Source organism: Apis florea, unplaced genomic scaffold (assembly GCF_048593485.1).
Source record: "Apis florea isolate Af1SG1 unplaced genomic scaffold, ASM4859348v1 contig_3367_pilon, whole genome shotgun sequence".
Classification (NCBI taxonomy): domain Eukaryota; kingdom Metazoa; phylum Arthropoda; class Insecta; order Hymenoptera; family Apidae; genus Apis; species Apis florea.
Genome location: NW_028256746.1, coordinates 2,544,307 through 2,571,849, shown reverse-complemented (window position 1 = coordinate 2,571,849; position 27,543 = coordinate 2,544,307). Strand labels below are relative to the sequence as shown.

The window sequence follows — 27,543 nt, the reverse complement described above, 5'->3', positions numbered from 1 at the left end:
TTTCTTATTCATATTTATATTAAAATAAATTGATTGAGTTATGTAAAAATTATTCATTTTAAATTCAATAAAAATATAATTTATAAAATATCTTTTACTCTAATTAGAAATAATAGCAAATTCTACATATATAAATAGAAAATATATTTTCTATATATATATATATATGTATATATATATATATATATATATTATATATTCTATATAAAATATTTATTTTATATATAATATAGATTATTTTAATTATTATATTTTCAAAATTATATTCAAAACTTATAGAAAATGTGCAGTATGCTTTCAAAAAATAACATTAATTTTTTCATAACATATTTATTTAAGTTTTAAGCAATAAATTCATAAGGTATAGGTGCAAGTGAAATAGGATTTTCACGTCCTGATACAATATGTGCAGGCATTGGTTCAGCAGGCTGTCTTTTCAACTGTACTTTAATGTTTTTTTCCTTTGCTTCTTTTCTGAGTCTTTCATTTTCTTTTACTCGTTTCAAAAAATCTTCTCTACATTTAGAATGAGTCAAATGTTCAATACGAACATTTATTCTTTTTGCAATAATTCGTCCACGTACTCTTTTATTAACAATGACACCAAGAGCATGGGGAGTTACATTGAATACACGTCCAGTTTTTCCATGATAAACTTTATAAGGCATTCCCTTTTGCACTGCTCCATTACCTTTGATATCAACTATATCACCTACTTTATATACTTTCATATACGTGGATAATGGAATTGTTCCATGTTTACGGAATTTTCGGGAAAATAAATCCCTTGTTCCACGACGATATCCCTTTGAATTCGTCATATTAACTTCTTAATTATTCTGTCTGTAATATAATTCAATTAAACTTAATTATAATTCTTGTAAAGATACTTTTGATTAAAATTATATCTTAATAAAATAAAAATATGTTTATGTATAAAGTTATGTAATTATACGATTAGTATTAAATTTTAACAAATTTAATGATTAATTAAAATATTTTCATTAAAATTTGAAATATATTTCGTTAACATATGCGCAAATATTGTCACGTGCGTTCTGTTGTAAAAATAATTCAGGATAAAATTTTTTTTTTAAGAAAAAAAAATTTGAATATAACAAATATAATTTTTATAAATTTTGATAGTATAAAAAAATAAAATGCCAAATTAAATATAATTAAAAAATTTTGTATAATATTACCAAATTTACAATAGGCAAGCGTAACCACTCACGTCTATGAAGAAGAGAATTTAAGATCGGTAAATAACAGTTATATTAAAATCGATAATAATCGATATTTAGGTACATCGATTTTTGATTATATAAATTTTTTTTATTATAATTATTAAATATTATATAATATTTAAATATATTAATAAACATTTTATAAATTTTTCTTAATTTATTTTAAAAAATAAACATTAATACTACTAAAATTTTTTAGATAAAATAAACTATAATATGAAGGAAGTTTCCTCTCTAACATTTATTCAATCATAATACCGCTGCATGACAGTTGTTTTCTGAAAATTCATATTAGTGATAAATATTTTGCAATTTTACATTACATGTTAACTAAATTAATAATTTAAATAATAAATAATATTTTATATTATATTATAATTATATAATATTCAAAAATGGTTTGTATTTTATATAATTTTTTATGATTAAATATAATAATAAAATATATTACTTTATTATTATAATATTTACAAAAAATTTATAAAATATAACTATTTTATAAAATAAAGTTAATTATAAAATAAATTTATAAAATAATAATAATATGTATTATAAAATATATGATATATGTTAATATATTTTTTTTACTTTAAAAATATATTATATTATTATAATTAATAGATTATTTAACTTATTAACTTATTATTTAATTATTTAATTTAAAGAAATTTATTATTGATTATAAATTATTTTATATATTTTTCAGTTTCGTAATCAATATGACAGTGATGTTACAGTTTGGAGTCCACAAGGACGTTTACATCAAGTAGAATATGCAATGGAAGCTGTAAAATTAGGATCAGCCACTGTAGGACTTAAAAATAAGACTCATGCAGTCCTTATTGCACTCAAAAGAGCTTCTTCAGAATTATCTGCTCATCAGAAAAAAATTTTTCCTATAGATAAACATATGGGAATTTCTATTTCAGGTTTAACAGCTGATGCTAGAATGTTAAGGTATATTGTATATTGACAATGACAAAATATTGATTTTTTTATATTAATCTTGTTAAAAATACAGTTATTGCAAAATCTTTAATAAATTATAATTAAAAATTTTATTTATTTATCTATAGCCGATATATGAGAACTGAATGTTTAAATTATAAATATTCTCATGATGATCTATTACCTGTGAGTCGTTTACTTGCATCTTTGGGAAATAAATTACAAACATGTACTCAAAGATATGATAGAAGACCATATGGCGTAGGTTTACTTATTGCTGGATATGATGTAAGTAGTTATGAAATATTAAATATTATTTATTGAAGAATAAACTAAAATATTAAATATAATTAAATATTATTATTTAAATATAATATTATAATATTATATAAAAATAAATATAATATAATATTTATATATTAAATATTATTAATTTGTATATTAAATATATAAATATTATAAATTTTTTTTAAAGGATCAAGGACCACATATTTACCAAACATGTCCTTCATCAAATTATTTTGATTGTAAAGCAATGGCTATTGGTGCACGTTCTCAAAGTGCTCGTACATATTTAGAAAAACATCTTAATGAACTTCTATCATGTGATCTTGATGAATTGATAAAACATGGCCTTTGTGCATTAAGAGATACATTGCCAAATGAGGTTGATTTATCAGTGAAGGTAATAAATGTAATTTTTTATATCATAATATATTAAATAAATTAATATAAAAAGATAAATATAATAAGAATAATTATTGCATTACAGAATGTGTCTATTGCAATAGTAGGAAAAGGTACAGATTTCAAAATATTTGATGAAGATGAAATTTCTGTTTATTTATCTCAAATTGAAGATGATAAACGTAATAAACCTACTGAACCAGATGTAGAACAAGATTCTAAACCTCCACAACCTCCATCTTCTGATGAAAATCCACAAGACCCACAAGTTACAGTTGCAATGGATACAGATTAAAAATAATGTAATATATTTTATAATATATTTTCTGTATACATTTAAAATGAACATTTGTATTTTATGTTTGTATTTTTCCTACCATTATATTCAATACAATAATAGAGTATCATAGATTATGAAAATTTTGTTAATTTTAATATAATACATTTTATGATAATTACAAGTATTTCTATTAATTTAATGCATAAATTTACAATTTGTATTATAATATATATGAATTTTGTATTATATAATATAAAATTCATATAAATAATTCCAATAATTATAATTAAAAAAAATATATTTATTGATTTTCAACCTGTTTATTTCTACGTTTTTTTAATATATTTGTTAAAAAAAATTCTCCAGCTTTATATGATGAACGTACTAATGGACCACTTGCAGTATATAGAAATCCTAATTCATTTCCTACATCTTCCCATTTCTTAAATTTTTCAGGTGTAACATATTCAATAACTTTTAAATGTCTTTTTGTAGGTTGCATATATTGTCCAAGTGTTAAAGCATCTACACCAATCTCTCTTAAATTTTTCATTGTTTGTTCAATTTCTTCATCAGTTTCACCTAATCCTAACATTATTGATGATTTTGTAATTAATTCTGGATTACATTTTTTTGCTATTTTTAGAACCTTCAGTGATTGCCTAAACAATATATAAAATAGTATGTATATAAATTTTAATTAAAAAAATGAATATAGAATATATATAATTCACCTATATTCAGCACGTCTATCTCTAACAAATGGAGTTAAACGTTCAACAGTTTCAATATTATGTGCAAACACATCAAGATTAGAATTGACAATTATTTCAATACAATCTTTATCTCCTCTAAAATCTGGTACCAAACATTCCACTAAAATATTAGTTCTACAAAAATATATAAAATACATACAAGAAATCTTTATTTCATATGTAATTGTAAAGTAATGAATTATAATAATATAAAAATGAAATGATTTTTTATACCTTTTTTTAATTTCGTTGACTGTTTCTGCAATATGATTAGCTCCACCATCATTTAAATCTATTACAATATATATATATATATAATTTTAATGTAACACAAAAATTTTAATATATACACAAATTAAAAATGAAAAAAAATCTAACCATCTCTGTCTACTGATGTTAATACAACATAATCCAAACCCCAATCTGTTATTGCAATTGCTGTATTTATTGGTTCTTCTGGATTTAAGGGTAATGGTGTACGTGATGTTTTTACAGAACAGAAACGACAACCACGGGTACATGTATCGCCCATTAACTATATTAAATTATTTTTCATATATTATATTTTTATAATATAATTAATTAATTTTTTTAGATATCAAAAAATTATAATTTAAATAAAAATATAATGAATATAATTAAATATATACATAATATAAAATAAAATATTTTATATATACATTCACATAATTTGTTAACTCTCAATTTTAATATTAAATATTATTAGAAAGCATATTTTTAATTATTTTGAAATAAAAATATAGAATAATGATATTTTGAACTAATAATACAAACCATAATAGTAGCCGTTGCTGTTCCATGTGTACCACCTCCCCAACACTCCCCAATATTAGGACATCGTGCTTCTTCACATACAGTGCTTAATTGTAATTGTCTTAATTGTGATTTTATTCTATTGTAATTTTTACCTATTGGTATTTCTGTTTTAAGCCAAGGTGGTAATCTTAAACGGGATTTATCTCCCTTTTCTAATTTTAATTTTCCATCATATTGTTTATAAGTATTATCAATAAAATGTTCTAAGTCAGGTCCATCTTTCAATTTTTGAGAAAAAATTTTTTTTTTGATGTAATGTAACTGCTTTAATATAAACAAAATTAATATATAATAAAGAATACTAAGTTTTATCTTTAGATATAATTTAACAAATATGTACCGTTGAATGAAAATTACAAATAGTACATATTTTTGTGCTTAACTTATGAAAAGCTTGAAACATGATTATCTAAAAGAATATTCAAATAACCTCTTAAGAATAAAAAAAAAATTCAGCATAAAATATTATCAAATATTATTATACAATATTACAAAAAACAAGCTTTTGTAATTTGTAACTTGTAATTTGTGTATTTGAATTACGATAATTTTCTTTATGATAATTTTAAGATATAAAATATATTAAATATCTAAAAAATTATTTATTTATGACGTACTTATACATAATTAAAAATTTAAGATATAAGATTTTAGCACAGAAACAATATAACTAAATATTCATCTATCAAATTATTAAATCTTAATAAACAATTTCATATTTATATTTTTTTTAAGTTTAATTTACATACATTACTTATAAAATTTATAATTTTTGTTTGAGAATATTTGCAAATTTTATTAAAATTATATTTCTTATTTTATTTTTAAAATTAATGACATAATAATAAATAATAATTTAAAGAACTTATTGTACTACTATTATTGTATATATAGAAATGTTTCATATTGCATTTTATAGTAAAATTTAATAAAATTAATATCATTTTTTTCATAAAAACCCGTCCAAATGTATTCGATCATATATAAATTTTGTTAGTTTAGCAACACATATTGACGTAATATCATCCGATCTTTAGAGCTTTTATGATTGGACGCGGTAAAGGTCGGGTGAGCGTTCGTAATTTGTTAGTTATTACGTTTTACATATTAGTGGTTCGTTTTGTTTTAATTTTTGCATTTATTTAATGAAAATAAATATTTGACAAACAATACATTATAATGGCAGATCCTGGAGGATGGTCTACAACACAAGAAAATGATTTTTCTAATTTTCAATCAAATGATAGCTTCAATTTAAATGAAGTAACTGGTATTGATGGTATGTAACATGCAATATTTATCAAATTAAATTGTATTATTTTGTTTTTAATAAACATAATGAAATGATAATTTCTTATTTTTTTATTGTATTTTTTTGTATATTTCATTTGTTTCATCTTAGATTTCATATAATTTTCTTTTACTTTTTTAATATGTATATATGTATATATGTGTATATATATATATATATATATATATCTAAATTTATTTATTAAAATAATATTAACAATATTTATTAAAACAATATTAACAGTTTATTTATTAAAATAGTTTTACTTTTCATTATCTAATTCAATATTTTTTTAAAATTAAATTAAAAAATTTTTAACATCTTATATCCATGTTATTACATTAAAAATTTGAAATATATAATAAAATACAACAATTATTACTATATGTAATTTTGTTTTTATATTTATTAATTCCATTTTTATTTTTCTTTTTTTTAATGTTATAGAACTTCTTACAAACTGTGAAAGTGAATTATTGAAAAATGAAAATTTATTTAGTGATGATGCATTATTATCACAATTGGAAGAGCCTTTGGGCATGGATACGGAAGGATTGGATTTTTTAAACTTTAATAATAATAAAGAATTAAAGGATTTTAAAGAATTTCATAATTTTGAAAATCCAAATATTATAAAACCTGTATCAAATGGAAATGTAATATTAACTCCAACAGTAACAGAAAATACACAACAAATTTCTTGTGTTTCTCAACAACCTCAACAACAAAAACAACAACAACCACAATTGCAAGATATAATACCTGTACAGAATAGAGCACAGAGAATATCTGTCACACCAGCACCCACAGTATTTAGTTCACAATATGCTATTCCACAAAATATGAATTTTAGTGTCCAATCACCTGTTGTAACAATAGCACCAATGACACAACAAAGACAATTACTTCTACCAGCTAAGCTTATAAAATCAGAATCAGTTGTTTATTCTAGAGGATCACAAGCTGTTAATTCAGCTTCTGTACCACATCAAATACATACATTAGTAAATACTGCTAATGGAACAGTTTTAACTGCTGGTAAAAATTATAATTTATTGATATATTATCAGGTTTTTTATTTTTATTTAAATTCATATTTCATTTATTTATTTAGGTATTCCAGTCGTATTAGATACTGATAAAGTACAAATTAATCGTTTGAGCACAAATACACATATAAGTGTACCAAGAGTAAAAGAAGTAAAACGTAGTGCACATAATGCTATAGAACGACGTTATAGAACATCAATTAATGATAAAATTATTGAATTGAAAAATATCATTGTGGGAGTAGATGCTAAATTAAATAAATCAGCAATTTTAAGAAAAACTATTGATTATATTAGGTATATTATAATATTAAATATATTATATATATTTAATTTTTTTTACATGTATATTATATTAAAAAAACATTTATTAAACAATTTTAGATTTCTAAAAATTTAATAAAATTCTAGATTTCTCCAAAATTCTAATGCAAGATTAAAACAAGAAAATATGTCATTAAAATTAGCTCAAAGACAAAATTTACGTGATTTATTAGTTTGCGGTGAACTTACACCACCTAGATCAGATTCAAGTGAACCATCTTTATCTCCAGCACCAGCACCATTATCTCCCCCATCTCCATCTTCTATAAAAGATGATCCAGATGTATTACAAAATGTTGATGCAACATCTGTTCTCAATCAAAGCATGAGAGATCATACCAGGCTTACACTCTGTGGATTTATGCTTCTTTTTTTAGCATTTAATCCTTTAGGTTTTGTAATAAATAACATTGGAAGATTTAATTCTGATTATATAAATACAAAATTGGATGGTCGTACCATTCTTAATTATCAAGGTATAAATATTGTAATAATAATAATAATAATAGTAATAATAATAATTATTAATCTTTTTTAGATCAATCAGATTTTGAAAATCCAGTATGGAGTAATTTATTATTATGGCTAACAAATACTATACTTTTGATTGGCGGACTTTGTAGATTATTATTATATGGTGATCCAGTATTACCTTCTGATAGTAAAATATTTCTTGAACTTCATAGATGGAGACGCCAAGCAGAATTTAATATATCAAAAAACGAATATAGTCAAGCATATCGAGATTTACATCAATGTTTACAATACTTAGGTCGTCCATATCCGTCATCTCGTACAGAAGCTTGGCTTGCAACTATGTGGCAAATTATAAGGCAACTTCTTCATAAATTATGGATTGGGAAATGGATTTTACATATTCATAAATGGTTTTCAGAAAAAACCATACGACAACAGGCAGAAATATCAGCTATGGAGATAGCTATTATTTATCAGCATATGCTATGCTTACATTTATCAGAAGGATCAAAAAATGGAACTTTATATCTCGCTCTTTCTGCAGTGAATTATGCAGAAACAATTGGTGAAACTATTCCAAAATCATTATTGGCAGAAATATATACTAATGTTGCATTATGTTTCAAACAATCACTTTTTCCATTTATTCATAAATATTATTTAGGCAAAGCACGTACATTATTATCATCGTGTACAGTTCCATCAAAATTAAAATGGATAATGAGCGATGAAGGTGCAAAATTTTTAGCATTTCAAAAATGGCAATATGGAGAACAACCAGATAATGAATTTACATCTCAAACTAGTAAAGCTGATCCTCTATCATATGCTTCACGTGCATATAGAAATTATTTAATTGGACAATGTTTACGTATTTTAACTGGCACTGTTGGAGATACTCATTTATCTTCAATATTAGAATATGGACAAACTATTATGGCTTCTGCTGGAGTATATACTGGATTTTTGTGTACTGACAAAGTTACAATTACACGTAAGAATTAGTAAAATTAAATATAATAAAATTTTTTTTAATGAGTTTATATTGAATATATATAATTAAATCTATATATATATTTTTTTTTTTTTTTAATGAACGAACAATTTTGTCAATTAATATTTTAGATTGTGAAGATGAAATTGGATTATGGTGGGGGGCAGTTATGTATGTAGCAGCATGTTGGAGATTAAAGGAAGATGATTCTCAAGCATGGAGCATCGTTGAAAGCAAATTTCCTTATGAAAAAAATTATCAACTTTGCAATAATAATAATAGTGTTAGTCCACTACCATATATTGTTTTCAATACTTTGCAAGCTGCAAAAGCTACTATTAAATCAACTTCTATGCATTTTATTGATCAAGCAGGAATATTACTTGAACAATGCTTGGTTTATTACAATTGCAAACAACAGTCTTCACAAAATGTTTTGGTAAGATATTTAGATATTATATCCATTAGATATAATATCAATATTCAATATCACTATTCAACTCTTATTAAATACAATTAAATATAATAATTAAAAAATTAAAAATTATGAATTAACATAATTTGAATATAAAAGTAAAAATATTTAATTTTAAGTTTATAATTTTATTCTTTAAGTTAGTTTTTATAATTATATTTTTTTTAAAATAAATATTTCATTTTTATAAAAAATAAAAAATATTTTTAATAAATAAATAATAAATCATATAAATCAACAATTGATATGAAGTACACTAATTCATATAAAATTATCTAATATCATTATTAAAATATTTAGTAATAATAGTTTGTATGTAATATTTATTTAATTACTTACCTGTTACAACTGTGCATTGTAGTTGCATTGCATGAAATATAACTATGCAATACTTCTACAGTGCAACTCTTGTGGCAGATTTCAACACCATATAGTAATAAATATATGATAGTAAATAAAATTTATATATTTTTTTTAAGTTAACGTTAATAATTTTTTTATTGGTTTTGATTTTTTTAGCTTACTCAATTGTGGATTTGTGACTGGTTACTTGAAATGAGAACTACACTTTGGCAAGAATTAGATAGTGATTTAGAAAAATTAACTACAAATATATCTCTTAGAGGTTTTCAACGGGATTTAGCTTGTTTAAGACAATTATGTCAACATATTCCAGTAAGTTTTTTTTTTTTCTTTTTATTAAAAATATTCATCATCTTTAATCAATGTTGTTTATTTTTTAGTCTACCTTAGCAAGAGTATTTCTTTATGAAGCTACAGTACGTATAATGGCAGGAGCAACACCAGTAAAAACTCAAATATTATTAGATCGTAGCTTGCATCATAGAAATTCACGTTCTTCAATTATTTGTGGTAAAGATCGTTCACAAGATCAATATACTGGAGAAAAAGAACACGCAGTAGCTTTATGTTTAGCATGTCGACATTTACCTTCACTATTACTAGCCACTCCTGGAGAACGTGCAGGTATGCTTGCAGAAGCTGCAAAAACTTTGGAAAGAGTAGGTGATAGAAAAAGACTTCAAGAATGTTATAAATTAATGAGACAACTCGGATCAGCTATTTCTGCTAATTGATATATTAAATAAAAATACTTTTTTATCTGAATTTGTTTTATTCCATATAAGCAATAAAAATTTAAAAAGAAATTGCAGATTTAACATGATTTCATTTTCTTATTATTTCATTAAAACAAATAAGATGGTTAACAAAAAATCTTCTACAAAAATGCAAATGTAATTAGTTGATTTTAATGAATTTTAATACGTGTTAAAAATAGGCATATTAATCGAAAATATTATTTATAAATATCTATAAATAAAGTCATATAGCATTGTATATTGTTGAATAAAAAAAAGAAGTAATCTTCTTATTCCTATTCATCCCACAAAATTTTTCGTTATTTGCGATCATAATACATATATAATACATATTATACAGCATATCAGATAAAGAGAAATTTTAAGAACTTAAATTGAATGGACATTAATTTAATTTTTTTTTATTAATAATATATTTTATATCTTTTTATTAATAATTGTGATTGAAAATAATTTGTTTTAATATGTTACTTAACATAATTTATATAATCATATCTTATTTAATTCATTTATCATTACTACATATTTATATGTCTAACATAATGGTATTGAAATTTATAAATTATATTTTTAATATATTTCAAAATAAAAATCTTCAATTTTTTTATTATTTTAAGATTGTATATTGATTTTTTTCTATGAAATAGCTAAAAAAATTTTTTTATAATGTATTCTTTTATATATTTTTTTATAATGTAATCTTTTATAGTTAATAACATTTTGAAAATTTGAAGATAAAAACATTATAATGGCACTGAACTTTAAACTTAATATTTTAAATCCATTATAACTTAAAAATTATACAATTTAATTTTTTTAATATTTATTAATTAAATATATAAACTGTTTTTAAATATAAAATATAAATTATATAATATATATAATTTATATATATTATATAATTTTAAAAAAATAAATGAAATAAATTTTTTTTCTATTTCATGTTTCCTTATTTTTTATTTTGTTTATTTGTTCTGCTTATATTATTATATATTTTTATTATTATTATTTTCTTATTAGAATATAAATAAATAATATTTAATTATATTTTATTTAAAACATAATAAAATTTACATATTATAAATATGTTATGAATATAAAGATAGTTTATATATGATTATTCTGCCAAAAAAATCTGTACTTTCATTAAATATAAATTTAAATGTTTTTGCTTTGATTGAATTTTTCAAATTAAACATTTGAATTGTATTTTTATCCTCTGGATAAAATGATTCATAAAATTTAGTTTCTTTATCACCAACTTCTAAATGACAATCTTTGCCAACAAATCCACCTTGAAATTCAATTTCAAATGAACTTACTTCACATTCTTGTTCAAAATGAATAATTATCCACTGTGGAGTTCCCTGTAATATATATGTATACGTAATAATAATAAATATATTTTTATTAATTAATATTATGTGTCAAAAATAAAAAAAAGATTTTCTTACCGAATTGGAATTCCAACATGTTTCAGGACAATTATCAAACATATAATTTTTCCCATAAGATTGATTATTTTTATTTAAAACTGAACTAACTCTAAACACATAATAAACACATATAAACTAAATAATTACATTAAATAATATAAATACTATTACATAAAATAATATATAGATATATAAATAATATTAATATTAAATAATATAATAAATAATATTAATTCTTAATCATTCTTATGTAATTTTAAAATATTTCAAATACTATAAATATATCAATTTTATTTTTAATAATTAAATAATATAATTATTTATATAAATATTTATATATATTATATTATTAAATAATTATATATATTTAATAATATTTTCAATATTAAATGTTCAATTGTTGTTAATTATATCTTATAAGTATCGAAGCTTAATTTTTACTACTAGAATTTCATAAAAAAATTATATTTCCATAATTGTAATGCAAATTATATATATTTATATTTATTTTAAATAATATTTTAAATAACTTACCGACATTCAAATTTATATTGTTGTAATAAAGAAGTCATAATAAGACAAAAAATGTTTGACATATAATTTAACCTCGTATTAAAATTATACTAATCACATTGTTACGTATCGTTATGTTATCGTCGTGCAATAAAAATTATTTTCTTAAATTTTCAATAATATTTCTTTATATTAAATATTATACAATAAAATTATAGATAGATTAAAAGTTAATTAATTAACTAATTAATATTATTAAGTAATTAATAATAATACATAATAATTTAATTGTATAAAATAAATATCTTAAAAACTATTTTAAATAGTAGTAATGTTTTTAATATTTATAAAGATGTTTTTTAAATATTTGTGCTGAAAATTAATTAATTCTTTTATTTATATTATAATAATTTTATATAAAATTGTTTATTTCAATAATATTTTGATAATGAATTTTGATATTGAATTTTTACAATTTATTAAAGATGAACTGAGATATCATAAATAAATTGATGAATATTGATTATGAAATAAAATGATAAAATATGTATATATAATATAAATAAAATATGAATACTTATATGAATACAAATTAATTTTTTTTTCACATTATTAATTTCATACTAATGGAATAAATGATGTTTTATATAAAAAATTAAATAATGTAAAGTTGGTTATTAAATTATTTCATGATATATAATTATTATTTTATCATTATAATTTTTCACAGGTATGGAATGCATTACATTTCAACCTAGTATGAAAATTAAACAAATTCCTAATTATATATATTTGCATGATTTGCAAATGTATATTATACCTCCATCTGGATATATTAAATTAGAAGAATTATATCAATGGTGTATTGATAGATTAAAGGGTAATTATTGTAATAATACTTTTTAATAAATAATTAATATTTATATTTAGAAATAAAATCAAATTTTGTTTTGTAGTTTTAGAATTAGTAAACAAAATATCAAAACAATATTATGAAGTGAGGCAATGTCGTATTGCTTTAATTAAAGAATTGGAAAAAAATGATTTAATTAAGTTTGCAAAACTTATAAATATGTCTAATTATGAAATTTCACAAAGTAAAAAACAGCTTCTAAGAAAAAATGATTCTATATCACATTTTATTTTGAGATCAGCATTTTCTTTAGAACATAAGAAAAGGCAATGGTTTTTTAAACAAGAAGTAAAATTATTTAAATGGAGACTTTCTTTTTTGAATAAAAAAGATATAAAACTCTTTAATTATATTAATGGAATTCAATTTCCTTCTGTTAGTATAAAATATAATAATTATATGTAATTGATTATATAATATTCTATTATAATTTTTATTATAATTAGAATATATTTTTTATTTACAATTGCTAATATATTTATTTAGGTTTCTGAACAGGAAAAACAAAAAATTAAAAAAGACTTAGAAATGTTTTGTTTTGTCAATGAAAATATTAATATTATAAATTTTTATAAAGTATATTTTACTAATGTAACAAATCTGGTTGCAAAACGACAAGTATTTTTGAAAAATGGAATTGCTTACGTACCAGAAACAAAAGTTTATTGGATAATTTTTTCTGAATTTAAAAAAAGATTAAATGAAGGTTTTGCTGTAAATATATAAGAATTTATATTTAAATATACTTAAAAAATATATATTATTTTTTGAGATATTATATATTTTTTTTTTTTTTTAGTATTCAAGGACAACAGTATCAAATATTTATGGTGATGAAAGAATAACAAAAATATTTAATATACTTCAAAATTATATTAATAAACCATATCTTGAACATAACAGATATAAATATATATCTATTGATGAGTTAGATGAGGTATGTTTAATTATAAATATTATTTTTAAAATATTTATAGTTATTCTATTTTAAAATATTAACAACTTAAGTTTATTATTAAAATAAAATTAATAAAAAATAAGAAAATGATTTTATTAATTAATCATTTTATCATATATCAATTTTATTTTAATATTTTTTTTAAGCTATCACAAAAATCATTTCCATTATGCATGAGATTACTTCATGAAGCATTACAAAAAAATCATCATCTTACAAATGGTGGTAGAGTTCAATATGGCTTGTTTCTTAAAGGAATAGGTCTTAAATTACATGATGCAATACAATTTTGGAAAGATGAATTTACAAAAAAAATTGATGAAAGAACTTTTGAAAAACAATATAAATATGGCATACGATTTTTATATGGACAGGAAGGAAAACGTGCAGATTATGAACCGTTTCATTGTTTTAAGATATTTAATTCTAATGTTGGTTTACGAGATAATCATGGTTGTCCATTTAAATGTATGACATTTGATCTACTGAAACAAACACTTTCAAATTATGGATTAATTCATTTAGGTAAATAATAATATATTATATTATATTAAAAAGTAAAACTTATAGAAATATGAAAAAATGATTTTAAAATTTAGAATTAAATATTTAATAATAATATATTTATTAAATATAATATTATTATTATTATAAATATAATATATTCAATTCTTTCATATTGAATTAATGTATCATGTATTTAACAAATTATTATTAAATGTAATTAATTCTAATATTATAATTTTTATAAATTTGTATAATAGAATTTTAATATATGCATCAAAAAGATGAAATCAATTCTTTCAAGTTATAGAAAATAATTTATTAATATATTTTATTTATTTTTAAAAAATTAAATTTCTTTTAGATATAGAATCAATAATTCAACATGTAAAAAAAAAATCTTATCTTGAAGCATGCAAAACTTATTATGAAATTATACACAATTGTATTATAGATAATACCTTTAAGCATCCAAATATATATTTTAATTCTAGTTATAAACATTTTGAAAATGTATTTTCAGGTAAATTTCTTCTTAAAATTTTATTACTATAATATTTTGTATATATTATATAATTATAATAGTTAGTAATGATTCAAAAAAAAAATGAACAGTAAAGAAATTAGTTATTTTTTTTTTATAATATAATTATACATATGAATATTCAATATTCATTATTGTTTAATTAATTTTTTTAGATATGGAAGATTAAAAAATATAATTTTAACAAGTTTCAAAATTAAAATCTTTTCATAAGATATAACAATGGAAAATATTTTTAATTATTTTTATTTATTTATTACTTTAACAAATACTTATAAAAAATTAAATAATTATTTTATAATTTAAATCTGAAAATGCAGTTGGAAAGTATTATTTTTGTAATAATATTGATGGTTATATTGAATATAATTTTTTATTCTTATCTTATTTTTATTATTTATTTAATTTCAATTTACTATTCTAAATCATTTTACATTAATAAATTAAAATGCATATTCTTATTTATTAATTTATTTACATTAAATATTCCTAAATGCATTTGAAAATATTCATAAATTATTTTTATAAATTCAATATTTTTATTTATATTTTTCCATAACTTCTTCTATGATTTTATTAAGTTTTTGATTTTGCCAATTAAGAGAAATATCATCAAGATGATTATCAAAATCTATAAGATTTCTATATTCTTCTGCTTTAAGTAAGGAATATAATACATCTGTATGTGTAACTCCTTTATCATATAATATACTGCAAAAATCAATGCAATTTGTCAATATGAACAATAAGCATATTAAAAAATGAGCAATAAGCATTTAAAAAAATAAATGATATATTAAATTAATTACTCTGTTATATCTTTAAGTTTCCATTTGCCATCTATAAATTGTGACACTCTCAAAGGATTTGAATTCATAGCAAGTGTAATTTCTTTATTATCCACCTAATAATGTGAAAATAATATAAAAATTTTGATCTGATATTTTGATTTAATTTATTAAAACACTTACCACAACAAGTAAAGTATTACCATAATTCTCTGCTATTTTATCCGCTATTTTATGAGCAGGTTTATCTGTACTACATTTTTAAATTTTTATAATTAAGATCAATAATAAAAAATTGTCAAAAATTCTAAATAAAGAATAAAATACCTTAAATCATTTATGTTTTCATTTGCTAGATAATAACCTGCTAGTACTAAACCTTTACTAATAGCATATTGATCAACCTGAAAATATTTTTAATTATTTAAATATGTTTATATTAGAAAATTTAAATAACTATATAATTTCATAATTAAAATTTCCAATAATTCAATAATTTCTTACAATTACGTAAGAAAATGATGTTATAGATTGGTATAAATAAAAATGTTTTTATAAATTCATATATTTAGTATATTTTTATAGGTTAAAAATTACAAATAAAAAAGGAAAGAGTTTTAAATACTTTCTGTAATAAAATCATATTATTTAATATGTAAAATATAACTTATAAATTATATTTGTATGACTTATTACTATAAAAAATGATATTAATAAAATTTTACAAAATTTATTAAGTTTCTGAATTCATTACATATCAAATATTTACCATGGTTAAAGCAATTTCTGCCATAGGCGAAACATGAAGACAAATATGAAAAAGTGGAATTACATCTTCAATATGTAATTCAATGAATTTACCATCATTTTTATTACTTTGTTTGGCTAATAATAAACCATTTATTGCACAGTGTGGATACTTAGCTGCATGTAAAATAATCTTACAATATGCACGACTAGAAAATGAAATATCTGCCATTTTTTTTATAATAAATACTACTATAATCTACTTCAAGTATATATACTATATAAGTTTAGCCTACTTTAAGAATTTAGATACAAGATCTGATCATTGATTACATTTAACATGTGATGATTCATTTATCAAGTTGGTAATAAGCATAGAAATATTTTTTAAAGTTACGTATTGTATACTTTTGTTTATATCTTGTTTTTATCTTTTAAAATAATTTAAAATGGATAGTATTGAAAAAGTTATCAATCTTTTACACGAAAGGAGAACTATTCGTGAAGAACAATTCGCAATTGAAGAAAAGAAGCAAATTACTGAATACAGTAATTTGATAAATACATTACAAACTATAAAAGGTTTTTATTTTTGCATTAAAAAAAATTATTATTAATTTCATAAAATTAAAATTTAATCATATATTTATTATACAGATGAACGGAATAATTATAAAGAAAGTATTATTAAAAATCTTCAAAGTTTAACAATGCATAAACATTCAATATATAAATTAATTTGTAATGCAGAGAATATATCAGGATTACCAGTTTCTCATGATTATCATCGGTATTAATAATTTAAAAATATTTTTTAATATTATTAATAATAATATTAAAATAATATTAATATTAATAATAATATTAAAATAATATTAATATTAATAATAATATTAAAATAATATTAATATTAATAATAATATTAAAATAATATTAATATTAATAATATTAATATTAATATTAATAATAATATTAAAAAGTATTTTTTAAACTGTTTATTAAAATAGTTTAATTTTTTTAGGCAAGCAATAATGTTTTTATCTGAAGGAATTAATTTTATAAATAAATTACAAGATATATTTAAAAATTTTGACAATATTGATAAAAATAATATTAATTCTATGAATATGCTTCATGATATTGTAAGTTCATATTATTAAAACAAAATAAAAATTATTTAAATTTATTTTATTATATATATATATATATTTTTTTTTCAGACATTTTGTACAAAAAGCATAGGAAATGAACTTTGTAAAGTAAAGTCCTTAATTTCAGATATAAAAACATTGCAAAAAAATACAGAAATATTGCAAGAATATTGTTTAATTAATGATGGTAAGTTTGTTCAACATAAGACATTATTTAATAATTATTTTACAAATATTTAAATTATTACATTATATAAGATATATTATATGAGAAAGAATTTTAAATTTAAGAATAATTTAACTGCAATAACATTATTTATTTATAGATGAAGATATTAAAATCTAAACAAACATTGTCCTATTTTAAATAAGAAAATTATATTTTATTATTATTTATTGATAAGGTAATCATTTTTATCTAATTTTATTTTTAAATATTAATGCTAGATTTAAGAAATATTTTCAGCAATCATTAAAATCTTTTGTGAATTATTTTCAAAATATCTTTTAAATGTTTATTTAGAAGTTTATATATTTATCAGTAGCATTAAACTCATCATTAAGATTTAATTTTAACATAATTAAGTTTGGATCTACAATATTCTGCAACAAAAAAATATTTTAAATGAATAATATTATACATGTAAAAATATTTTTGTAAATAAATTATTTTCTTACCATTAATTCTGTAGTGATTTCAGATTTTGATTCAGAAAATGGTATATCATTTTGAAAATTATGTGAAATATTCAGATCTCTTTCTGGTTTTTCAGTTTCATAAATTGATGAAACTTCTTTAATTCTATCCCTTTAAAATAGATATGTATAATAATAATAAAAAATTTAAATAAGAACAAATTAAAGTATTGTATACTTTTGAAAAACTATTGTTAGTATATATAAATATATAATATATAAATAATATAAATAATATATATAAATATTATATAAATAAATAATTATATTATAATATTTACTTTGTAACGTTGTATTTTTCAGTTGCAATTTTTTTTTCTTTTTCCATTAATGCTTGAATTTGTAATTGTAATTGATTAAATTTTTGTTTATTTTGATTTTCTAAGTGTTTTGCATTTTTTAAAGCTTTCATTCCTTCTTCTTTTTTAATTAAAGCAGACTATAAAATATTTAAATAATAATTGATTTAGGAATTGAAAGAATTAATAATACAATAATTATTTTAAAATATTACTTGTGTAAGATATTCAAGTTCTTTGGCACGTAAAATAAGTAAATTCTCCTTATCTTGTAAAATTTGCTTATGAATATTGAGTTCATTAATTTTTTCTTGCCATTTTAATTTATCTCGATTAGCAGATATAGTTGCTTCTTGTGCAGTTTTAACAGCAGTTTCCAACTATATAATGATTAAAATATAAGTTTTGTATATTTTCTAAATAATTATGTATCATTTCTTTTTAGAATACTTGTATATATAATTCTGTATATATAATTGTTTATACCTCTATTTTACCAATTTCACTATTGTTTTGTAATTTATTTGAAATTTGTAATTCTGCTTTTTCAATTGTTATTATTTCTTTTTCTTCTGCAAGTAATTTTAATTGTCTCTCTTGTTCTTTCATCCAAGATTCCTTCAATGTCTAATCAAATAAATATAAATATTTATTATGCAATATTTCCATATTATATAATTTTAAATTATATAACAATTTTAATTTTAATTCAAAATATAATTTAACTATACCTGCATATAATCACGTTCCCATTTCATTTTTTCTTCAAATAATTCTCTTTCTCTTAAAAGATTTGTTGTTTTTTTCTCAAGTGTTTCTTCTGCCTGAATACATAATGTACTTTGTTTTTGAAGTTCAGTTATAAGACTTGTAAGACGAATGTCGAGTTTCTCCGTTGTTTCTATAAATTTATTACGATGTTCTTCTAAGACATTATTTTGATGTTTTAATTCAAGCCTCTGTGCTATAAATATTAACCAATAAAAATAATTCTTTAATTTATAATTTATAGACTATAAAATATAAATAGATATTTATAAAATAATTAAAAAATTATTTGTTATATTCTTTTTTAGTAATATTATATATTATTATTTAAATATACCTTTTATGTCGTCTTCCTGTAGTTTTAAAGTATTTTCATGAGATTCCATTATTTCTTTATGTTTAATTTCTAATTTTTTTTTATTCTCTATTATATCCTGAATAATAATATTAGCCTTTTGTAATATATTTTCTATATCAGTTGTTCGAGTCGTCATAGCTTGTATCATTTGATCTTCTATCTGCTTAGCTTTAGATATGTTTTCTATTACATTATTATATTGTTTTTGTAAAAGTTTTATGTTTTCAGAATGTAGTTTGCAAAGATCTTCTATATGTTGAGCATGTTCATTCTAATTAAAATATATTATAATTATAAAATCTTTTTTATTTATAAAAATTTATGTTAAAAATATAAATGTATTTATAATTATTAATTATAGATTAAATTTTATAGAGTAAATAACAAAGCACTTTAAAAATTACTAACAAAATCACAAAATAAGAAATTTATTATTTAAAATAGTAAAACTATTCAAAAAATTAAAATAAAATTATTATTATGTATATTTTTTATATATCTACATTTACAGATAAATAAATATAATAATAATTTATATATATATTATTACAAAATATATCTACATAACACAAAATATTTAACCTTTAAATTGTGAATTTTTTCTTTGTATTCATTTTCTATTTGTAATTTTTCATCTTTTAATTTTTCGAATTTTGTTATATAATCTGCTTCTAAATATTCTATTTCTTTTTTAATTCTTCCTTCTAATTTTGTTATTACTTCTCTTAAAAATGAAATTTGTCTTCTAAAAATTAAATTATTTTATTTTATTCTACTTTAAAAATAGTTTAATAAAAATATTGTAATAATATGTAAAAAATATACTCATAAAATTCTGCTTGAAATGACAATTCGCTATCATATTTTTTATTTATATAGGATAATTTATTTTCCAATTTTGATTTTTCTTCTTCTAATTTTTTTATTCTATCTTTCATTTCTCTAATTTCATTTATAAATTTCTTTTCTTCTTCGTCTAAATCCAATTTATAAATTGTAGTATTTGGTATTGATACAGACTGTGTCATTAATACCTTAAAAAATAAACAAAATTTTATTTATTTTTTTATTACATACTTCTATATAAATATATTATATTTGAAAAATTTTACATTAATATATTGATTAATTCGTTCTTGTTGAATTTTTATTTGTTTCTCCAATAAAGTTTGTCTTTCAAATTGTAATTTTAAAAGTGCATTAAATTGCTTCTCCTGATTATGTAATGCAGAATGTTGTGCATTTGTTATTTTATTTAATTGTTCATTTTGTAAAGAAAATATTGTTGCTGTTCTTAATTCATGTTCTTGTTGTTGCATATTTATAAATGCATTTTCTTGATGTAATTGTGTACCAAACAAGACTGGAAAAATAGATGCACCTTCTAAATCACTTGCACCAGATTTTTTTGAATCTACTGCACTGTTTGTATTTTGAATTTCAATGTTTTGTTTAGAAGTAATTGTTTTATCAATTTTAGTTATTTTTTCATTTGTTGCTAATTTTTTTGGGCCACCTAACCATTCTGGTAAATCTTTTTCTGTTTTCATATTTTGTATAACAGAATTTTTGGTTGAAACATTCCCATTTGTCATCTTAAAAATTAAAAAAATATATTTAAAATTGGAAATATTCGTTTTTCCTTAATTAACGTTACAATTATAAACATAATAATTATCATTATTAATATTATAATATAAATAATATAATATAATATAATATATAATAATATAATATAATATAATATAAATAAATTAATAATAAAATAATATATAATAAATTTTAAATAAAAATAAATTTTATTTTATTACCTTAATTTTTATTTTTAATATTTACTTAATTAATTATCTAATTATATCTTATCTAAATCTTAATACTATTATCTAAATTATATTTTATACTAAATTTTACACAAATATAAAATATTTAATTTTTCTGATATATTTAATTATTTATATTATAAATGAAATATAATTACCAATTCAAGATTTTGATTTGATAATAAATCAACAGATAACAAACCAAGAGGGTCATTTATAATTTTTGTATTTCTTCTACCTCTACGAGATTCTTTTGCAAAGAATTTAGTTGATAAATCAGTAGCATCTAATTTTGATTCTTGTATATTTATAGATTGTTCTAATTCTGTTTTTTTATTACTTTTAGGAATAATGGAATCCACAACATTTGGTGAATGGGATTGATTTTCAAATGAATGCTCTCTTAAAGATAATCTCTTTGCTTTATCTATTATATCAGATTTATCATTTAAATTCATTAAAATATCTTCATTTTTAGATATAGTTTTCAATTTCTGTATATTTTTTTCCTTAAATGATTCATTTTGTGATATAATAAAATTACTTTTGGAAGGTGAATAACTATTTAATTTCTGTGAAAATAATTGATTGGTTTCTTCTTGCTCTAAATGCAATTCTAATCCATTTGATTTAATACTCGTTGTAGATGTAATTGGATTTTTGATCTTGAAAATATCTTCCATTAAACTGCTTTTGCTACTAGATGCAAATAAACTCTTACTTTCTTTTGCAGAAGTTTCTTCATCAGATAATAAACCAGTTAATAAATCATCTTCATTAGAATCTATATATTAAGAAAATTCTCAAATAATTATCTAAAATGTAATTACTTAATCTATTATTATAATTATTTAATTATATCTATATAAAAATATATTTTTTGTAAAATTATAAAAAATTAAATACAAAAAATTTTAAATCTAAATTTTTTAAATTCTTTAATAACAAATCATAATTAAAAATAAATCACCAGTTTATGTTGTTTGTATGTTAAGTGTATAAAGCACCTTTAAATATAACTTTTTTTTTTATTTCTCCATCAGATTGTATATTAGAATCTTTAAGAGCATTTGTAGTTTTTAATTTTTTAAATGAATCATTAAATAATTCCATATCTAAACTCTCCATATCTTCTAATGTTTTTGTAATATCATTTAAATTTGCATTTAAAGTTTTATTATGATCAACCATCTGCATATAATAAATTAAATAAAAACTATATAAATAATTATAGTATATAATTATAGTATAGAAACTAATATTCTACAATAAATTTTTTCTATATATTTTAATTATTTTTATTTCTTTATTAAATAAAAATATTGATACCTTAAAAAAAGTAACTAAATTACTTAAATTTTTATATTTATTTTTTACTGTATTTTTTTATTGTAAATCACTAGCTGCAAAATAATCGTCTCTTGTTTGGGCTTTAAAGGTTTAATGTTTATTGGGTAAGTCATTAGCCTTATTTGTTTCTTAAAAGGAGTGTTTGAATTGATTCATATTCAGGTTTCTATGGAGATAATAATATTTATAAAACAACTTAAAGAAAATATTCTTTTATATTGTTTTCTTTATAGATATATTTTTTAAAAGATAATATAATTTCTAAATTATATAACAAAATTTATTATCTTTCTTAATATAAATTAATACGTGTTTTTAGAATTAACGAATTAAAATTATTGAAATTTAATTTGAGTAAAGAATTATACAAATTATACAGATTTTAAGTTTTGTCAAAAATATATTTATAATACTATATTATACAATAATATATTTATATAAATAAATTTAAAATATTTGTTTTTTATGTGTTTATGGAATTATATATATGTTGATTACAAATTTAGTATGGTTTTAACAAATTATTGTCAATTTTTATACGCATGCTCATTAAATATTTGAAAAAGTGGGGAAATAGTAAAAGATGGTAGGGGAATTTAATGGAAAGGGGAATTTTTTTGGTATCACATATATGACTCCTCTATGTTCGCCCAAATCGATAATACGTTAGAAACTGTTGATATCATATGAATGTTTGCTATAAACAATTATTTTCTCTGATCTTTTTCACTTTTAATAAATTTAAATTTTCTGTTCTGCAAAAAAGCGATGCAGAGTGTTATTAATTCTGTAAAAGGTACTGCGCTTGGTGTTGCCGAATACTTAACCCCTGTACTAAAGGTATGCTTGATCATATAAATCTATGATATTTTTTTAAAAAAAATAAATATTTTTCAAAAAAATAATAAGTAAATAAAATATATTACAAATCATATATAATTTTATATAATGAACATACCGCCATCATATGCTATTTAATCATTTGTTTATATTATGTTATATGTTTATGATATTGTAATAAATTTATATATGTTATATGATTTTTATAATCAAACTTGAAAATAATAATTTTAATTATCCAATATATTTTTTTTATAATTATACATATAAAAATTTTATAATTGTCACATAAAAATATATATAAAAATAATATAAAATTAATGATTACTTGTGATATTGTTACCATGATTATAAAATTATATTTCATAATTTACAAATTCTCTAATAAAAAAATTGATAAATCAAAATAAAATTGATTTTTAAAAAATGTCCTTCCTTATTGTATATAGCTTTTTATTCTACAGTATTCTTAGGATAAATCCATATATAAATTTTAATATATATTTTTATATTTTTTTCTCTGTTTATTTATTATGTTATATTTTTTAAAAGTTTTTTTAATGTGTAAAATCAATTTTTTTCCAACTTTTTTTTTTTACTTTTCAATTTAAATTTTTTTATTTTTTTTTGTTATATATATTGTTACATTATTTTTTAAAATTAAAATTTTTTTATATTATTTATAAAATAAATTTAATCTTTATATTATTAAATATTATTAAAATTTAATCTTTATATTATTAAATATTATTAAAATTTAATCTTTATATTTTTAAATAAAATTTTTTAAAGGTAATATAAAATTTTTTTTCATATCAAATTATTTATAATATTAAAGGAAAGTAAATTTCGGGAAACTGGAGTATTAACACCAGAAGAGTTTGTGGCAGCAGGTGATCATTTAGTACATCATTGTCCAACATGGCAGTGGGCTACTGGTGATGAAGATAGAGTAAAATCATATCTTCCTAAAAAAAAACAATTTTTGTTAACACGTAATGTTCCTTGTACTCGCAGATGCAAACAGGTATTATTAATTCCAATCAATTATTATATAATTAAAGTTTTTTATTCTAAAAGTATAAATAAAATAATTTGTTTTATCAAATTTTGGTCTTAAATATTATTTAATATGTAATATGTAATTTAAAAAATTTTAAAAAAAGTAACAATTATAAATATTCACTATAATACATAGAAATATTATTTGATTATTGTATTTGACTATTTTAAAAAATATATATATATATATATAAAGATTTATAATTTATTATAAGATTAATAATTATAATGTTATATGATAATATCAATTTCTAATGTCAGATTGAATTTTAGATTGAATATAGCAAAGAACAAGAATGCATTATAGAAGCAGATGATCCAGAAGGTGGTTGGGTTGACACACATCATTATGACACAAGTCTTAGTGGAATTGAAGAAAGAGTAACTGAAATGACATTAGACGAAACACAACTTTCTCAGTCAATTGGTACAGAGGAAAATAATGGAGAGGAAAATGATGATGATGATAATGATGATGATGATGATGATGATGATGAAGATGCAGCAGATATGGAAGCTTTTGAAGTCAGTGGAATGCTAGATGAAGAAGATAAGGTATTTTAGTTTTCAATAAATATATTATAATTATTCAATATTAATATAGATGCATTGTTGTTTTGATTTTGATATTAAATTTTAAAAATATTTTAATTTTATATATAAACTTAAAATTTTTAATGAAATAGTATGCAGCAAAAATTACAAAAAAACCAATAAAAGATAAATGGGAATCATTTTCTGAAGGAGAAATTATTCACACACGTACATATGATTTATATATTACATATGATAAATATTATCAGACACCTCGATTATGGCTTTCAGGATATGATGAGGTTTGTATTCTATTTTTTCTATTATTTTTGTATTCTATTATTTTTATTAACTATTTTATAATTTCTATTAATAATAAGTTTGCTAAAAATATTATTTATAAAATATGAAAGAAAATATTTATTCCTAATATAAATTTTTTATAAGAATCGTAAGCCTTTGACAGTAGAAGAAATGTATGAGGATGTTAGTCAAGATCATGCTAAAAAGACTGTTACAATGGAGATACATCCTCATATACCTGGACCATTAATGGCTTCAGTTCATCCATGCAGGTATTTTAACTGAAATTAATCAAAATAAACTCATATTTTTGTATAATTAATGTTAAATAATAAATTAATGTAAAATTCTTAAAACTTTTATGAAATAAAATTGTAGACATGCTGAAGTAATGAAGAAAATTATTGAAACTGTAATGGAAGGTGGTCGTGAACTTGGAGTACATATGTATCTTATAATATTTCTTAAATTTGTGCAATCTGTAATTCCTACAATTGAATATGATTATACACAAAATTTTATGCTAAATGCTTCTGGTTAAGAATTTTGTGAACTTTCATCATACTTTAAGGATGAACGTGATTTTAGTTTATAAGCTCATAATAACTAATAGTATTAAAAGAATTGTGTGAAGTATATAATAAGTATATAATAAGTATAATAATAAGTATATTTCAGTTCAAAAAATTATATATATATAAAATATTTAAATATAAAATCAAATTTGACTGATTTTATGTACTACATTTCAAATCTTTATTTTTTGTTATTATAAAAAATAATTTCTTTTTGATATTAAAAGTTAAAAATTATTTTAAATTATTAATATTAATAATATTAATATTAAAATAATATTAATAAATAATATTAATATTAAAATATATAAATAATATATGTATAAAATAATTTTAAATTATTTTTCAAAATAAAATTATAATTATTTTATAAAATAATATATAAAATATTATACATATTAAGGAAAAATAAAAAGAATTAAATTTCGAAATAAATTTGAATTTCATTAAAATCATTTTTTATTTTTTGAACTTATGATATGATCTATGGTATTATGTGATGTTTAATTGCTCTAATATGTTGTTAAATCTACCATTAAGAAGTTACTATTTAATAATTATTAATATAAATTAATGTAATAATAAAAAATGTTAATATAACAAATTTAGGAAATAAAGTTCCCCATTATATTTTTTTTTATTTTTGTATATTAATTTTTCATTATTTGCATTATTTACATAGTATTCATAATACAGTAAAATTTATTTGAATAAAATAATTGTTTTAATAAAAGATATTTAACAAATTAAAATTATTTGTAATATTAATTTGTTAGAATTAGAAAACTATGGAATGAAGTTTTAGCAAAAATGTTTCAAAAATAACTATATTTTTTTTATATATATATTTTTTATATATGATATAAAATAATCTATTCCACTTATGTTATTAATTACAT

The 27,543-nt window shown here is 19.5% G+C and overlaps 10 protein-coding genes across 22 annotated transcripts; 5 read left to right on the top strand and 5 right to left on the bottom strand.

The window, feature by feature from the left end:
- Window positions 1-212: 212 nt before the first annotated feature.
- RpL21 (ribosomal protein L21) lies at window positions 213-1,448 on the bottom strand. The gene is made up of 2 exons (XM_003695471.4): window positions 1,203-1,448; window positions 213-843 (listed from the first exon to the last, which is right to left on the bottom strand). Exon 2 carries the CDS (start codon window positions 819-821, stop codon window positions 342-344), a length of 480 nt encoding a protein of 159 aa, XP_003695519.1. The 5' UTR covers window positions 822-843; window positions 1,203-1,448; the 3' UTR covers window positions 213-341.
- Prosalpha6 (Proteasome alpha6 subunit) lies at window positions 1,300-3,477 on the top strand. The gene is made up of 5 exons (XM_003695456.4): window positions 1,300-1,645; window positions 1,954-2,204; window positions 2,324-2,483; window positions 2,671-2,880; window positions 2,968-3,477. Exons 1-5 carry the CDS (start codon window positions 1,643-1,645, stop codon window positions 3,175-3,177), a joined length of 834 nt encoding a protein of 277 aa, XP_003695504.1. The 5' UTR covers window positions 1,300-1,642; the 3' UTR covers window positions 3,178-3,477.
- Window positions 3,189-5,749, bottom strand: Las (lipoyl synthase, mitochondrial). 2 transcript variants are annotated; one of them, XM_003695454.4, is made up of 7 exons: window positions 5,504-5,749; window positions 5,095-5,163; window positions 4,713-5,018; window positions 4,296-4,452; window positions 4,152-4,209; window positions 3,897-4,052; window positions 3,189-3,824 (listed from the first exon to the last, which is right to left on the bottom strand). In XM_003695454.4, the coding sequence occupies exons 2-7, from the start codon at window positions 5,155-5,157 to the stop codon at window positions 3,464-3,466; spliced, it is 1,101 nt and encodes a 366-aa protein (XP_003695502.1). In that variant the 5' UTR covers window positions 5,158-5,163; window positions 5,504-5,749; the 3' UTR covers window positions 3,189-3,463. The 2 variants fall into 2 exon arrangements, with proteins under 2 accessions (XP_003695502.1, XP_012344668.1); XM_012489214.3 differs by having other exon boundaries at window positions 4,713-5,015; window positions 5,504-5,723.
- Window positions 5,750-10,777, top strand: LOC100867330 (Sterol regulatory element binding protein). 2 transcript variants are annotated; one of them, XM_086911917.1, is made up of 9 exons: window positions 5,750-5,867; window positions 5,941-6,033; window positions 6,493-7,083; window positions 7,160-7,391; window positions 7,506-7,894; window positions 7,957-8,889; window positions 9,021-9,328; window positions 9,884-10,039; window positions 10,108-10,777. In XM_086911917.1, exons 3-9 carry the CDS (start codon window positions 6,585-6,587, stop codon window positions 10,459-10,461), a joined length of 2,871 nt encoding a protein of 956 aa, XP_086768043.1. In that variant the 5' UTR covers window positions 5,750-5,867; window positions 5,941-6,033; window positions 6,493-6,584; the 3' UTR covers window positions 10,462-10,777. The 2 variants fall into 2 exon arrangements, with proteins under 2 accessions (XP_086768043.1, XP_003695493.2); XM_003695445.4 differs by having other exon boundaries at window positions 5,773-6,033.
- Window positions 10,778-11,517: 740 nt separating this feature from the next.
- LOC100869835 (nuclear receptor 2C2-associated protein) lies at window positions 11,518-12,648 on the bottom strand. The gene is made up of 3 exons (XM_003695467.4): window positions 12,456-12,648; window positions 11,940-12,030; window positions 11,518-11,852 (listed from the first exon to the last, which is right to left on the bottom strand). The coding sequence occupies exons 1-3, from the start codon at window positions 12,515-12,517 to the stop codon at window positions 11,574-11,576; spliced, it is 432 nt and encodes a 143-aa protein (XP_003695515.3). The 5' UTR covers window positions 12,518-12,648; the 3' UTR covers window positions 11,518-11,573.
- On the top strand, window positions 11,852-16,294 carry LOC100864884 (DNA primase large subunit). 9 transcript variants are annotated; one of them, XM_086911931.1, is made up of 8 exons: window positions 12,313-12,399; window positions 13,165-13,314; window positions 13,391-13,722; window positions 13,834-14,061; window positions 14,147-14,284; window positions 14,452-14,830; window positions 15,174-15,332; window positions 15,509-16,294. In XM_086911931.1, the coding sequence occupies exons 2-8, from the start codon at window positions 13,167-13,169 to the stop codon at window positions 15,520-15,522; spliced, it is 1,398 nt and encodes a 465-aa protein (XP_086768057.1). In that variant the 5' UTR covers window positions 12,313-12,399; window positions 13,165-13,166; the 3' UTR covers window positions 15,523-16,294. The 9 variants fall into 9 exon arrangements, with proteins under 9 accessions (XP_086768054.1, XP_086768057.1, XP_086768052.1 ...); XM_086911929.1 differs by lacking the exon at window positions 12,313-12,399 and adding an exon at window positions 12,492-12,693; XM_086911930.1 differs by lacking the exon at window positions 12,313-12,399 and adding an exon at window positions 12,531-12,663.
- Window positions 15,723-17,409, bottom strand: EMC8-9 (ER membrane protein complex subunit 8/9). The gene is made up of 5 exons (XM_003695458.4): window positions 16,911-17,409; window positions 16,469-16,545; window positions 16,325-16,394; window positions 16,163-16,257; window positions 15,723-16,064 (listed from the first exon to the last, which is right to left on the bottom strand). The coding sequence occupies exons 1-5, from the start codon at window positions 17,118-17,120 to the stop codon at window positions 15,893-15,895; spliced, it is 624 nt and encodes a 207-aa protein (XP_003695506.1). The 5' UTR covers window positions 17,121-17,409; the 3' UTR covers window positions 15,723-15,892.
- On the top strand, window positions 16,923-22,905 carry LOC100864646 (uncharacterized). Of its 2 annotated transcripts, XR_015293290.1 has the most exons (6): window positions 17,159-17,470; window positions 17,546-17,678; window positions 17,910-18,030; window positions 18,109-18,226; window positions 18,366-18,443; window positions 22,327-22,905. XR_015293290.1 is itself a non-coding variant. In XM_003695578.4 (5 exons), the coding sequence occupies exons 1-5, from the start codon at window positions 17,338-17,340 to the stop codon at window positions 18,383-18,385; spliced, it is 525 nt and encodes a 174-aa protein (XP_003695626.2). In that variant the 5' UTR covers window positions 16,923-17,337; the 3' UTR covers window positions 18,386-18,723. The 2 variants fall into 2 exon arrangements, 1 of the variants encoding a protein (XP_003695626.2); XM_003695578.4 differs by lacking the exon at window positions 22,327-22,905 and having other exon boundaries at window positions 16,923-17,470; window positions 18,366-18,723.
- twy (fas-binding factor 1 twitchy) lies at window positions 18,056-23,452 on the bottom strand. 2 transcript variants are annotated; one of them, XM_086911919.1, is made up of 13 exons: window positions 23,310-23,452; window positions 22,988-23,171; window positions 22,139-22,764; window positions 21,273-21,755; window positions 20,986-21,194; window positions 20,743-20,905; window positions 20,140-20,431; window positions 19,766-19,998; window positions 19,521-19,661; window positions 19,250-19,414; window positions 19,017-19,174; window positions 18,718-18,847; window positions 18,056-18,642 (listed from the first exon to the last, which is right to left on the bottom strand). In XM_086911919.1, the coding sequence occupies exons 2-13, from the start codon at window positions 23,169-23,171 to the stop codon at window positions 18,559-18,561; spliced, it is 2,868 nt and encodes a 955-aa protein (XP_086768045.1). In that variant the 5' UTR covers window positions 23,310-23,452; the 3' UTR covers window positions 18,056-18,558. The 2 variants fall into 2 exon arrangements, with proteins under 2 accessions (XP_086768045.1, XP_086768044.1); XM_086911918.1 differs by lacking the exon at window positions 23,310-23,452 and having other exon boundaries at window positions 22,988-23,177.
- Window positions 23,453-23,499: 47 nt separating this feature from the next.
- On the top strand, window positions 23,500-27,284 carry Atg3 (Autophagy-related protein 3). Its single transcript, XM_003695452.4, has 6 exons — window positions 23,500-24,170; window positions 25,009-25,197; window positions 25,506-25,787; window positions 25,919-26,068; window positions 26,214-26,341; window positions 26,448-27,284. The coding sequence occupies exons 1-6, from the start codon at window positions 24,099-24,101 to the stop codon at window positions 26,608-26,610; spliced, it is 984 nt and encodes a 327-aa protein (XP_003695500.1). The 5' UTR covers window positions 23,500-24,098; the 3' UTR covers window positions 26,611-27,284.
- Window positions 27,285-27,543: the final 259 nt, after the last annotated feature.